Source organism: Phyllostomus hastatus, unplaced genomic scaffold (genome assembly GCF_019186645.2).
Source record: "Phyllostomus hastatus isolate PE091 unplaced genomic scaffold, TTU_PhHast_1.1 phas_contig_40, whole genome shotgun sequence".
Classification (NCBI taxonomy): Eukaryota; Metazoa; Chordata; class Mammalia; order Chiroptera; family Phyllostomidae; genus Phyllostomus; species Phyllostomus hastatus.
In genome coordinates, this window is record NW_025333872.1 from 9,985,986 (window position 1) to 10,000,000 (window position 14,015).

The 14,015-nt window shown below is 37.9% G+C and overlaps 1 protein-coding gene across 2 annotated transcripts in view; it reads right to left on the minus strand.

Moving 5' to 3' along the window:
• The window catches only part of LOC123821656 (24-hydroxycholesterol 7-alpha-hydroxylase), an 81,497-nt gene that overhangs the window by 65,019 nt on the left and 2,463 nt on the right, over window positions 1–14,015 (minus strand). The window contains exons 2-5 of one of the 2 annotated variants that reach the window (XM_045843270.1): window positions 8,324–8,459; window positions 6,004–6,178; window positions 4,412–4,561; window positions 3,416–3,509 (exon numbers count right to left, since the gene is read on the minus strand). In XM_045843270.1, coding sequence (XP_045699226.1) covers window positions 3,416–3,509; window positions 4,412–4,561; window positions 6,004–6,178; window positions 8,324–8,459 — 555 coding nt within the window. Of the gene's footprint in view, window positions 1–3,415; window positions 3,510–4,411; window positions 4,562–6,003; window positions 6,179–7,870; window positions 7,959–8,323; window positions 8,460–14,015 lie in introns of those variants that run through there. The other variant, XM_045843272.1, reaches the window with a different exon arrangement.

The following is a 14,015-nucleotide window of genomic DNA, read 5'->3' on the forward strand; positions in this document are numbered from 1 at the left end:
AAATTCAGACACTATAACATCTTCATTAAGTTACCTGTGCACTTAGAATCTTAAATAACTCAGGTTTAGGTGATAGAAGTAACAGTGGCTAATGTCTGGTGGCTGCTTGGTAAGGCAAGTACTGTTTTAGGTGCTTTACGAGTATTTAATCCATTCTATCCTCACTCAGCTCCAGGAAGGAAATACTATTATCTTCACCATTTTACATTTAAGGAAACTGAAGTATAATTAACCCAGGGGACTTTGCCAGGGACATATCTCTGGTAGACGGCAGGGCTGAGATTCAGACCCTGTGAACCTGGCACTGACTCCAGAGCCCACAACTCAGCTGCTCCCTCTGCTTCCCCGCTAGAGGCACAGTTGTGCCTCTCATGCATGAGGGGCTAAGAGAACTGCATTGTACCGTGACGCAGGAGTTCTGCTCCAGATGCTACAACACAGAAAATAACTACTAAATCACTATCAAAAATATATATGTAATGAGAGACAGTTGCTGCTACTTACTAAGGCGCGTAATGCTTAAAAGTGATTAACCACTCTAAGCCACAGCTTTCTGGTTTTAGTAATCCCCAGTTTTCTGGGTATAAAAGTTGTTGTGAAAAATAAATGAGTAATTAATTTGTGAAATGTGTCACACTATGCCTGGCCTACAGTAAGCAACCCATAAATATTAGCAATGCCTTATGATTACTGTATTTTATAATAATGAATTAGCAGAACTGAAAATAGTTTAAGTATAAATTTCATTTAAAGCTGGTTTTTATCATACTTACAATGGAAACTGTTACAACACAAAGTTTATATCTCTTGAAAAATCCTATAGGTGTATTTCATTCTTTTGATATGCTATTCTGTGAATGGGAATACTTGTTTAATATGTATCTAGACTCGCATGGAAGAAATCACCACATTTGATATTCATGATGTAACAAACGGGTGTATAATATTAAAAACAAAAACAAAAACTTCTTTCAGTCTTTGGCTTAAGTAGGCCACTGAAATCTACTTATGCAGAATACAGCAGAATCTTTTATTAATTCTTAGCCCACATTTTAAAAAAATGTGGGTATCAAAACAGAAAACTTCTGGAGGGAAACAGAAAGAAAACATACCAAAATGAAGTTAAACTGCCCATGAATGTTCACACTGAGTTCTGTCCCAAAGTCTTAAACACTGGATGAGCTTCAGCAAAGCTCAAAATCTGTCTTGATTCATATAGGGAGTTCGAGCAGCTATGATTTAAAAAGCCTAGTTTCTTCAGAGTAAGAAAATAGAAGTTTTAGCTGAGGCATTCAAAACCCTTTTGCTAGGTCTATAAATTCTGGATCTGAGTGTAGTTTTTACATGCACATGGCTTTACCCCTAAATCCTGGAAAACAATGCAAACAAAATGTTTGTCTGGGTCTGCTTGTGAAACAGAATCATTAGCTGAAACATAGTTTGTTAATGCAGGCCCTTCCAGTACAGCTTTCCATTCCCTTGATTCAGAAGGAAGATGCTTGAACATTCAAGCTTTCCTTTGTTTCCTAAAGCTGTCTTCCACTCCAGAGTGAAGCAGAGTTGTTTGTGGTAACACTGGCTCTACTGATGAAAAACAAACAAAACCTTTTTGATTTGATCTTTAAATACTAGAAGATCTGAAGTTATTTTTTTTTAATGATAATGACAGTGATCAATTTTCAGGTAGCCCTTACTATGTCCTAAGTGCTTTACAAACATAGCTCATTTAATCCCCACCACTCTGAGGTAGGTAACCAAGCTGAGCCCAAGAGATTCGGTTTCATACCCAAGGTCCTACAGCTGGGGACCAGATTTGGGCCCAGGCATTCACACCAAATTAATCTCAGTGTCTGAGGATAGGTCTGGAGAATCAGGTCATTCTCAACAGCTCTCAGAGATTCTAGTGAGCAGCCAGGGCTGAGGACCATTCATGAGCAAGCATTGGAACCACCTGGAAGACTTACTAAACCACACATGGCTAGGCTCCACTCCAGTTTCTGACTGCATGGTTTCCAGATGATGGTGGTACCACTGGTCTGGGACCACACTTAAAGAACCACAGATCTAGGACAATTAAGACACTGATTCCTAGTGCCTAGCTTTAAAATTATACCATACAACCCCCTTGCATTTGAAGAGAGAAACAACTAGTGGCACCAAGAACAAAAAACTGTGGCCCTGGCTGGTGTGGCTCAGTAGATTGAGCACCAGCCTGTGAACCAAAGGGTCGCTGGTTGGATTCCCAGTCAAGGCACATGCCTGGGTTGTGGGCCAGGTCTCCAATAGGAGGCACACAAGAGGCAACCACACATTGATATTTCTCTCTCTCCTTCCCTTCCCATCCCTCTAAAGATAAAAAATAAGAAAAATTAAAAAAAAACATGAAAAACTGGTACATTTACACAATGGAATACAATGCAGCAGAAAGAAATAAGGAGCTCCTACCCTTTGTGACAGCATGGATGGAACTGGAGATCATTATGCTAAGTGAAACAGACCAAGTGGTGAAAGAGAAATACCATATGATCTCACCTATAAGTGGAGCCTAATCAACAAAATAAACAAGCAAGCAAAATAGACCCAGAGACATTGAAATAAAGAACAAACTGACAGTAACCAGAAGAAGGGAGGGAGGGGAATAACAGGGGAAGAAAGGCAAGGGTCAAGTCAAAGAACAGGTATAAAAGACTCATGGACAAGGACAATGGGGTCAGGGAGGAAGATTGGATGTGGGAGAGGGGGGTGAGTAGGGCAGGGGAGAGCAATGGGGGAAAAATGGGGACAACTGTAATAGAGCAACAATTAAAATTATTTTTTTAAAAAAGAATGAAATCCAGGCCTGGCTGGCATAGCTCAGTGGATTGAGTGTGGGCTGCGAACCAAAGTGTCGTAGGTTCGATTCCCAGTCAGGGTACATGCCTGGGTTGCAGGCCATGACCCCCAGCAACCACAGATTGATGTTTCTCTTTCTCCCTCCCCTCTCTAAAAATAAATAAAATCTTTAAAAAAATAAAAATAAATAAAATCTTTTAAAAACTTTTTTTAAAATTAAAAAAGAACAAAATCCATTTTGTAGAGCTTTATTCTCCTTGCTTGCTTTGCCAAAAGTAACTCCTACCTGTTACCGTTGACACAGACAACTGTATAATATGTGAATAAATAAAGAACCTTAGAATTCTGTTTTGTTCAGTGGACTGTAGGCTCAGGTGTTTTTTCTGTAGAACAGAATTAATACCTACCTTGCTAATGCAAGTCTGTAAAAATAAAATAATGTACGTAAATATGTCTAACAACAATGCTTGGCACAAAAATGGTATCTAATCTCCTGAATGGTAGCGAAAATATATATATTTAACAATCATAGTTAGATAATGTCCTCAACTCATGTATTTTAGAAAAAAAAAGGTATACTTACCGTGGAATTATCTTTTTCAGATTTGTATATTTTTATATCTGGAATGTTTTTCTCAAAAAATGCTAGAAGCCACCTTTTGGATTTTGACCAGTTTCTAGGTGAGAAAAAAACAGTATGTGTAAAAATTAATTTGAAAGCACTTCAGGAGTAACAAGTCACAGAGTGAAGTGGGAGATGGCTATGGAATTAGAATTATTTCTCCAAACTTTTCATCTTCAGCCAGAATTTCATGAAAGGGCTGCCCTCAGACTTATTATTCCACAAGAAAACTGAGAGGGGGCTATTTTAGTGCCTTTTACCAACAGATGTTTGAGTTCCTGTTTGACTGACATCCAAGAAGGAAAAATAGGACCCAGAATCTGCTTGGTCTACTTTTACTCTGGGTGTTGTCACTGAAAACTGGCCCAGGGACCCAACGCCAGACTAAGCCAGGCATAGCAAACTAGCTATAATGTTTTTAAGCTTTTCTGACCACTAATCATTGCATACCAACTGCCAAAAAACAAAAAAACTATGGGTTACTTTGCATTCAAGCCCTTTTATAAACATTTATCTGGTCCCACCAAGAGAAATGCACTTGACCGCACCTACTTTTGCCTCAGAGAGAAGAAGGGCAACAATGTCTGGTTCTGAGGCTAGCTACACTTGACAATTTAACAAAGGCCAATGCTGTAGCAATGACCGACAGCTAAGTAAGTAAATAAGTAAGTAAGATAAAAGCTGCAAGTAAGATAAAAGGCCTCAAAATAAGTTCTTCATTTCATTCTAATATTCGTGTTCATATTCTCTCTCTCTCTTGTTTTTGCTCCTGAAATTTTTAAAACAAAAAAAAAGAAAGCATGGGTATGTCTTCTGTTCCTCCTTCAAAAACACACTGGTCATAGGATGTAGTTCTCTCTCTTCCACTTAAACTGCTGTTATATCAGAGAAATGAGAGACCTATGAATTGCTAGGAGGAGTTTGGTCAATGAATTAATTATAGGAAACAACTTCTACCTTAGAAAACATTCTGGCATCTGGGACCCATGCTCAAAGCCTTCATCATAAACTTGAAAATGCTGATGGAACTCCATGATTTGCCTCTTGTTTGTGGGAAACAAACCTTTTTTAAAGAGGATATTCACACTGACTGGATAAAGGAGATGCCTATAAATAGAGAAACATAAAATGTCAGACCCAATGACCAAAGGAGAAGAAAATAATCAGGATACAAAAGAGGGAATTATTTAATAGCTACAGATAGGGAGTAGACATAGTACATGACAGATGTTTCTTGGGTGGGGAGAGAAAGTCACCTTTAACAGATTTTAATGTTTGCCTATAGTTGTCAAGATGACTTAGGGATGACTGAAATTGTAGTCTTATTTATCTGAAAATTTAAAATGCTTTCTAAGCAAGCATTCTCAGATCCTGACAAACGTGAGATGCACGAAAGTAAATTGGTTCAATGCAATTTCAACAAGCATTTATTTAGCAAATAATAACTAAGATACAGCCCATGCCCTTATATAGCAGTAAAAAATAACCAAAGGATCAAAGGTAATATTACTCACCAAATTGTCTAATGTCTCACAGGATCCTGCAAATGGGAACTATTGCATATTGAAATATAGTATATATCATGAAGTTTTACCATAAGTGAATAAAATGATTACTGTGGCATACTTGGGTAAAAGAATATCAATGGTTGCTAATATGTGCTAGCTTGGTAACACTAAGTACTATTTATTTCAATTTTATTTACTTTCTCTAAAGTTGCAAAGATATCTGAGAATTTGCTGTTTCGTTGTAGATACCAGGCAAGCCAAAAGTTTAGTTGGTTGGTTGTCTTTGTTGCTTCTTTTTCTCTTTCTAAACTGCTAACAAAACATTAAATGTTGTTCTGTTTTATGAGTCTAAACTGTTCAATCCTGCATTCAGCACCCCAGAATCCCACTGACATGGAGAACTACCTAAGGCAGCTTCAATTCCTCACACCTCCATATGCAGGTAGGGAATTTCTGTGATGGTTCCCATGCCCAGACCTTACCTTTGCCAGAAAGCTTCAAAACATAGCTGGCGTGCTGCCTGGCTACCCACTGCCCCTTCCTAACTCCCTGGCCTTTCAGCACCTCCCCTCTGCCAGTCTGAGTGAGGCCCACATTGACTTTGCCTCAGTCAGCTTTTCATGTCTTGCAAACATCTTCTGGACCCTCGTCATCTACTTGATGACTCTGTCCTCTCCCTTGTCCTCTCAATGTCCACTTGTTGCAATAATCACAAACTGCACTGAACTTTTTATCAAAATTCTGATGGATGCATGGCAATTCTAGGAGGTAAACCCACAGAGCACACACAATTGTATGGAATGACTAACAAGAAATTTCTGTCAGTGTATTAAAATGTGTTGGCTTCTTTGCTCACCATAAAATTGGAGTGCTAAACTGAAAACTTGGCCATTAATTACAATTTAAAGTATTAACATAATTTCTTAATTGTCTAGTCAGCTGGACTTCATTAATCCACCAGATAACTTCTTAAGTCCGATGTATGGGCTTCAAATTGTTTTATTCCAAAGAACAAGATGAAATAATACAAATTCATCTTACCTTACTAAGATGTTCAGGTCCCTTGAACCATGAGTGCCTAGGTTCTTGAGCTGTTCATGTAATTCTTCTGTTAGTTGTTCAGTGAATTGACATAGATTGAAAATCCCTATTTTCCCTTTCATCAGGACATAAAGTTTTTCATGCAGTGCTAAAAAGATATTCTTTGGAATTGATGCTATAAACAAGAAAACTATTTTTAAAAGAAGCAACAACTCCTTAAAACAGTCAATATAACTCTACTATAATTCCATCAGTATTGAATACAGCCCAAGTTCAACGAATACATAAAGTAACCCCCTGCAAATAAAACCAGGTAAAGATTCAGCTTATATTGTGAGACAGTAAAAGTGTGCAGAATAATTTAGTTTAAGGGATAATCTGTTAGTGGGTGATTAAGAGGGCATCTGGAAACCACAGTTCTAGTGATTTTATTTTCATGCTAAAATGTTTCATTAGCTTTCTACCAACTTTCTGGCTCTCTGGTGTTATTTCTAGTCCCTTCCCCCTCCAAATCTGTATTTCAGGTATATTGAAAACACACATCCTTTTATATATTCCAGCATTTTCATGAGCTTTCCTGTCTGTTCAGAACATTTTCTACTTGACCAACCTCACCCCCACCCTCACTCCCAAAGCCTAAGTTTCTTCTGCTAATTTCTATTCTTCTTTCAAGCATCTTCTTGAATATTACTTCCACCAGGAGTCCCTTCCTAACCCCATTAATTCCTTTGGCCCCACTATTTCCTTTATATTAGCATTCATGCTTCTTCTACAATACACACTTGCAGTTGAATTGAGGTAGTGAGAGTATGAGTGAGTTTTTTAACTCACTATTTCTTTATATGTTTATTTAATCTTATTTTATTTTCTTCAAAGTAACTTTTCAAAAACTAATTTTTAGTTTTGTATTTCATCATCCTATTATGTATAGATTACAATTTATGTAGGTCAATTAAAAATAATTTTTAGCCCTGGCTGGAGCGGCTCAGTGGATTGAGTGCCAGCCTGAGAACCAAAGGGTCACTGGTTCGACTCCCAGTCAGGGCACATGCCTGGGTTGCAGGCCAGGTCCCCAGTAGGGTGTGCACAAGAGACAACCACACATTGATGTTTCTCTCCCTCTCTTTCTCCCTTCTGCTCGCTAAAGATAAATAAATAACATCTTTAAAAAGTAATTTTTAGATACTCTGGAGCATTCATCTCTGTGGTAGAGAAACACATGGAAGGAATGGGAAGCTGGTTCAAAAGTAAATGTTAACATATTTCATTTGTTAAATAGAAATATTTAAACATGAAAGCCCCCGTGAGGGGCAGGTATAAAAATCTTGATCACTTCCATATACCTGACAGGAGAGAAAGTTGGCATATATTTCCAAAGGATTTACAGATCAAGAGATTTCAAAATATTTATATTCTTTGATCTGGAATTCCATAGTCCAAAGAGCAAGAAGTACTAAATAGTCATAAAATGTAACCCACATGTGATTTTCATAAAAAAAGAGGAAATAATCATTCTATTGATCACTGAGAGCTTTTGAAACAAACTTTCTTTTCCCTTAATGGCAAGGGAGATGGGGGAGAGAGAGAGAGAGAGAAGCCACATGAAAAGGAACCTAAGAAAGAAGCAAAAAGGGAAACAAAGAGGGGGGAAAAACCCTTGACAGTAGAAGCAAGCACAGACATGGTGAAAACAGAAAAGAACCAAACACAAAATGAACCAGCCCTGTATTCTTGGGAGGACAAACGGCCTCAACATGCATGTTTGTGACCAGGGAAGAAACACAGGTAGAGTCACCCAGGGAGCATGCTGACCAGTACAGTCCAGCAGTCCCTGAGGATAAAGAGTTGGTGAAAGGACACCACTTACCTTAACAGCCCTATGGAATATGTCAGGAAATGCCATTACTACAGGGCTTACTAAGCCTTGGAATTCTACTTTCAGGGAGCAGAGCAGCAAAATGTGATCAAGCCAAGAGCTACAGCCTGAAGAACATTACATACACAGTAGCAGAAGAGTTAGCCACATCGTGGGAGCTGTAACAGGATACAGATTCCAAATATTTTCCAAAGAAAATATCAGGGAGGTAACCTCATCTCTTTCACTTGTCTAAGTAAGACCTAACTGTATTAAAGCTGCCAATAATTTGCTTTTCAATGACCAAACTCATCATAAACTTTTCTCCTTCTATCCCGATTCTAAAGAGTAAACTAATGGGGCCTCATCATTCTTGATAAAGGGGTAAGAATGTAACTGTTACCTAAAACTACTATTAGATTTCAATGTTGTGTTTCAAATGAACTATATGAAAAAATTCTTTACCTGTACGATAGACCGGAGTTTGCACCGCAAGTTCAAAATCTACTTCTTTGGATTTTAGGAACACATTAATGCCCTCTTCTTCAGTAACAAAGGTCATTCGAGTTCCCATAGCAAAAACTGTAAATATCGGTCCATACTGGGAAGAAAAGCACATAAATACAAATCATATTAGTAAGTACTCCTGATAAATAAGTTACTGGGCCATGGGTTAGGTTTAAGACAGTGTTTCTCAAGAACCCCAATGCTGAAGTTATAGCCAAGAAAAAATTATTATTGTTATATGTGGTAATTAATTCTAGCTTTTTTATCATCACCTGAGGACATGCTCATAAATTTTGACTGATTTGGCCAACTCTAAATTATATAAATTCTAATTTATTCTATCCTAATACTTAACTTTCCTCCTGATCATGTTATTATTTACTTGCCCCTTCCTTTCTTGGGGTACAAAATAATAATTAGAAATCATTATTAGAAATTTTATTAAACACTGTGATATTTGAACATTGTTTTCAAGATTCAATAGCTTATAAGCAACCTATAATTCAACTTTGTTCAAGAAAAGAGATATAAAACTGCTGACTGCTTTTACCATAAATCCATAGTCACTCAACAATGTCCTGCAATCCTAAAAGGTTCTCTAACTGTTCACTTTCTCACTTTCCAAAATGACTATTTTACGTGTACAACCTGCCCAACCCTCTCCACTGTGAGAGTGCTCCTGCTTTGTAACTCACTGGGAAAACGAAAGCAGTCAAGTAAGAACACGCTCAAAGGAGACACATTGGTGCCCATTCTCCACGCGTCCCTCTGGTGAACACAGGCGGAAGGTCCTGCCCCTGGGAAATGCCAACACTCCTTTACTTGGGTTACAGACTCTGTGCTCTCTTACTTTCTGTTTGTTCTCCATTTCTGCTTCCTCTCTCCTACATCATCGGCTGGCCCTCTCTATCAGATCTCTCCTAGTAGCCTACAAACACACTCTGGTGAGGGGTTTGATTCCAGGAAGTCCACAACGATATTGTTGGGAAAATACATCATTTTCATTGACCTCTAATGGCGATTTACTCTTTTCCTCGATTGTGGATGTAGTCAACTAACCATAATCTTATCCACTGTCTATCACTAAACGAACTCACTGTTCCAGCTATACTTTGTTAGATCCTGTTTCTATCTGGCATCAGTCATCACAGACCCAATTGTATATGATCTATATTTTTCTCACTGTTGACGCTCTGGCATCGGTAACCTCAGTACAGGGAGAGGCTGCCCTCCCGGGCTAGCCAATTCCCAAAGGGCTCAGCCAGAGAGGTGCACACCTTTCACATACAAACCAACCAATCTACCCTCCAACTACCACCTCATCTAATTCTCAAATACCAGGCCAGTAATTCCCTGGCTAAGTCATCCCAGGGTCAGGTACCAGGCAACTACAGACAAGCCCTATAGCCCACAGGAATTATTTTAAAATAGCCAATCCTAAATTGTTTGCCCTGCCCTGCCCTGCCTTTCCTGAGGAAGTCCCAGTAAAGGGTCTGGCCTAGGCTTTTCTCTTGCAGGAGCTTCAGGATCTTCTGCTTCCTGAGGGACCCTGGTGCTTTCTCCCGTGGCCCTGCATGACATGCAGTGACCTGCTCCCAGAACTGCGGGTATAATAAACGGTTTCCTTCCATGCCTCATTTTCATTCCCTTGTGGCCACAGTGACTTTACCAATTTCATCCAGCATACGAGTATACATTCTTAGAACCACCACCCTTACTTTTCCATCCCATTAAAGTCATTGTAAACGTCTCTAAATACCACTCACGCTCCTCACTACTTCAATATCACAGTCATTTCTCTCCCTGCCAGGCAACAACATGTGACCACTCCTGTGACACACTGTTGGGCTCAGCACTCACAGAGCCAGCAAAGAATGAAGTCCCATGCTCTTCCACTAGTGACTCAGGCAGGCATCTACATGGCTTTCCAGCAGTCCCTCTCTGTGACTGCTTGCTAGTCAATGCTTAGGAGATGACTGATTTTCATTGTTTGTTAAACTTTTGAGAGTTCTTCAAGTTCCCTTAGGAAAGTGTCCTTTTGTAACATGTATTGGCACCCAGGCCACAGGGTAGAACAGCCAAATTCAAAGACACTGAATGACTGAGATAACTGTTGACAAGTGGCATTTAAAGTAACTTATTACAAAATGACTGAATAGTGGGAATGATCATGTTCAGTGTTATAAATTCTGTAACAATGATTTTTTGTCTTACTTGCTTTCCTTTTGTTCTCATTTTTGTGCAATGTCAGCACTGTGAGTGTTGTGAAGTAAAGGCAAGCATAGGCAGCATGGTGCAGATGAAATGCTGGTATTTTAACTGTTTAATTTGAGATCATGTAGACTAACATGCAGGTATAAGAAATAATCCAGAGATCCCATATACCCATTACTCTGCTCCCCCTTGTGTTAACACCGTGCAAAGCTGTAGTACAGTATCAACCCAGCTATCGACATTGATAAAGTCAGGTAATATTTCCATCACCATATTGCATATGTCCCTTTTTCAGCCACATCCATTTCCCTCCCATGCCCACCTCCTCCTTAACCCTTGGCAACTACTAATCTGTTCTGTATTTCTAGAGTATTGAATTTTAATAATGTTATAAAAATAGAATCAAATAGTATGGAAACTTTGGAATTGGCTGTTCTTCACATGGCATAATTCACTTGAGATCCATCCAGATTGTAATGTGTATCTTGCTATGTGTATCGATAGTTCATTCCTTTACATTTTGAGTAGTATTCCATGCTATGAATGTACCAGGGTTTGTCTAAACACTGCTGAAGGCCATCTGTGTTCTTTTCAGTTTCAGGCCATTACAAATAAAGTTGCAATAAACATTCATGTGCAGGGTTTTGTGTAAACATAAGTTTTCATTTCTCTAAGATAAGTGCCCAGAAGAGCAATTGCTGGGTCATAGGGACCAGCATTTTCATCAGCAATTTTACCATTTCACATTTTATATTTCCACCAGCAACATATGAATGATCCAGTTTCTCTGTATCCTTACTAGCATTTGGGTGATGTCATTTTTTTAATTTAGCCATTCTGATAGGTGTGCAGTGATATCTCATTGTGGTTTTAATTTGCATATCCCTAATTGTGAATGATGTTGAACATTTTTTCATATGTTCACTTGCCATCTGTGTATCCTCTTCAGCAAGTTGTCTGTTCATAATATTTTCCCATTTTTAAATTAGATTGTTTTTTTCTTTAATCTTGAGTGTTGAGGTTCTTTATATATTCTAGATACTAGTCCTTTGTTATACATGTAGCTTGCAAATATTTTCTTTCAGTTTATGGAATCATTGACTGTGTACTTTCATGCTAAAATATTTTTATTTAACAAATGAAATATGTTAATATTTACTCTTGGGCCAGACTCCCATTTCTCTCATGTATTCCACTACCACACAGAAAATGAATATGCCAGGATATCTAAAAATTATTTCAGATATAAAATAATTAAAATTATTTTATGATTATAAAATGCATAAAATGCAACCTAGACATAATAGGATGATGAAATACAAAATTAAAAATTATTTTTGAAAAAGTTACTTTAAAAAATACAACAGGATTAAAGAAAAATATAAAAGAATAATAAGTTTAAAAAAACACACTCTCACGACCTCAACCCAACCAGGAGTGTGTGCTGTGGAAGGAGCATAACACTGACATAAAGCAGAGAGTGGGGCCAAAGCCATCCATGGTGTTAGGAAGCCAGACATGTTCATGCCTTTAGAATACAAATCTATTTGAAAAAATAACTATTTTTCAAAAGAAGAAGATGAACTTCCAATTTTGATAATGACATCATGGCTACTTCTTTCAGAATTTTTCCCCTCCTTTCCTGGAAATCACACCAAGTCAGATGGAGAATGGAACAAATACATCTATAAGCAACAGACTAAGCTAAACAATAAGGAGAAAATCTACAAGCTACAGAAATGTGGCCCACGGCACCTGAAACCAGCAGGACTAGCAGTGGAAGCTCTAACAATATAGTGGGGGGAAATGAGGAATAGGCAGGGGTTCAACACAGAAAGTTCAGAAAGCTCAGAAATACACTCTCTGAGATATAAGAAGGCAAAACACAGAGTTGGAGCCACTCTGAGATGGGCTTAAATAAGCAGACCAGGGATATTGAGGGAGGTAGCAAAAGATCACACAGAAACTATTTACAGAGTTCCAGAATGCATCATTTTCTACAACTGAAGAGACACCATGAAGGCAAGAGTTGTGTCTCTTAGTAGCAGCAGCTGTTGAAGAAAGGCAGCGAGAGTTCGTCTGGAAGATGAGATCCTGAAGGGCACAGGAGCCATACATAGATCGTGTGTGCACAGGGGCACTATATTTTCACGGCAGCAACAGAGGACAGAAAACTTAACCTGAGACACCTGGAAAGCAGCTACTTCCAACCAAAACCTTTTGCTGATGCCTGGTCAAAGACAATTCAACTCTTTAAAATATGGTTAAACAAATGGGAAAAGTTGAGCATTATTAAAAAAATGTTTTTTTAAAAAAGAGAATTTCCTGATAAACTCACTGAAAATATTTTGCTAATGAGTACATAAACACTGAAATGCAAAATTATTGTAGTGAATAAAAAAATTAATGTAACAATTGCAGTTGCAAAGAAAATAAACAAAGCAGACTTATAAGATACCATGGGGGGAAAAAGCCAGGCAAAAGAGGAAAATAAGGAAATAAAGGAACTCAGGAGAGGAAAAGGGCATTTCTGAACAAGCAACAACAATTATATGAAGTACAAGGGAGACTATACATCCCACAAGAAAAAAAAAAGAAAGAAAAAGAAGACAAAGAAAGTGTAAAGAAAAGAGAGTATAGACAGAAATGTGAAAAATGAAAAATAGAAATACACATGAAAAAAATTGCAAGGGAAATGACGGCTATAGAAGACAGGCCAAGGAGATTAACCCTATGCATAACTGGACCTCTTTCCCAAACTCTAAATTCATTTACCCAACTACTGAACTCAACCTCTCCACCCAAACTTCTACCTCTTCTAAAGCTGAACTTTCCTTCCAATGGGTTCTTCTTACCCCTATCATTTAATGGCAATCTACTTTCTAGTTTCTCAAGCCAAACTTCTTGGAACCATTTTTGAGCATTTTCATTCTTTCACATACATTTTGTTGCTTCCACTTTAAAAATATATCCAGTCTCAAACTTCCACTGCTATCACCATGGTCCAAGGTACCAAGATCTTAAACTTGAATTATTACAATAATCTTTATATTATTTTCCTTCTTTTACTCATATGTCCCTGTTTTTAACAAAGTAGCCAAAGTGACCCTTTATAACACTCAGAAATTTTTCTGTATCACCCCAAATTACAAACCCATTTACACTTTGAAACTGATCATTTACAAATATACTTGCACACACATAAATGACATTTGTTGCTACATTATGTATAATAGCAATATATGAAAAAATACCCATCATTAAGTGACTGCCTAAATGAACTATGGTTCAGTGAATACTCTGCAGGTTTCACAATAAATGTAAATTTCTGCATAGGATGTGGTAGAACTAGGTGAGCCAAGGATCTCACTGTCAACTAGAAAAAGGTGAATTACAAAGATCATATTTTTAAAAGCAACAGAGAGTTGGTGAAGCA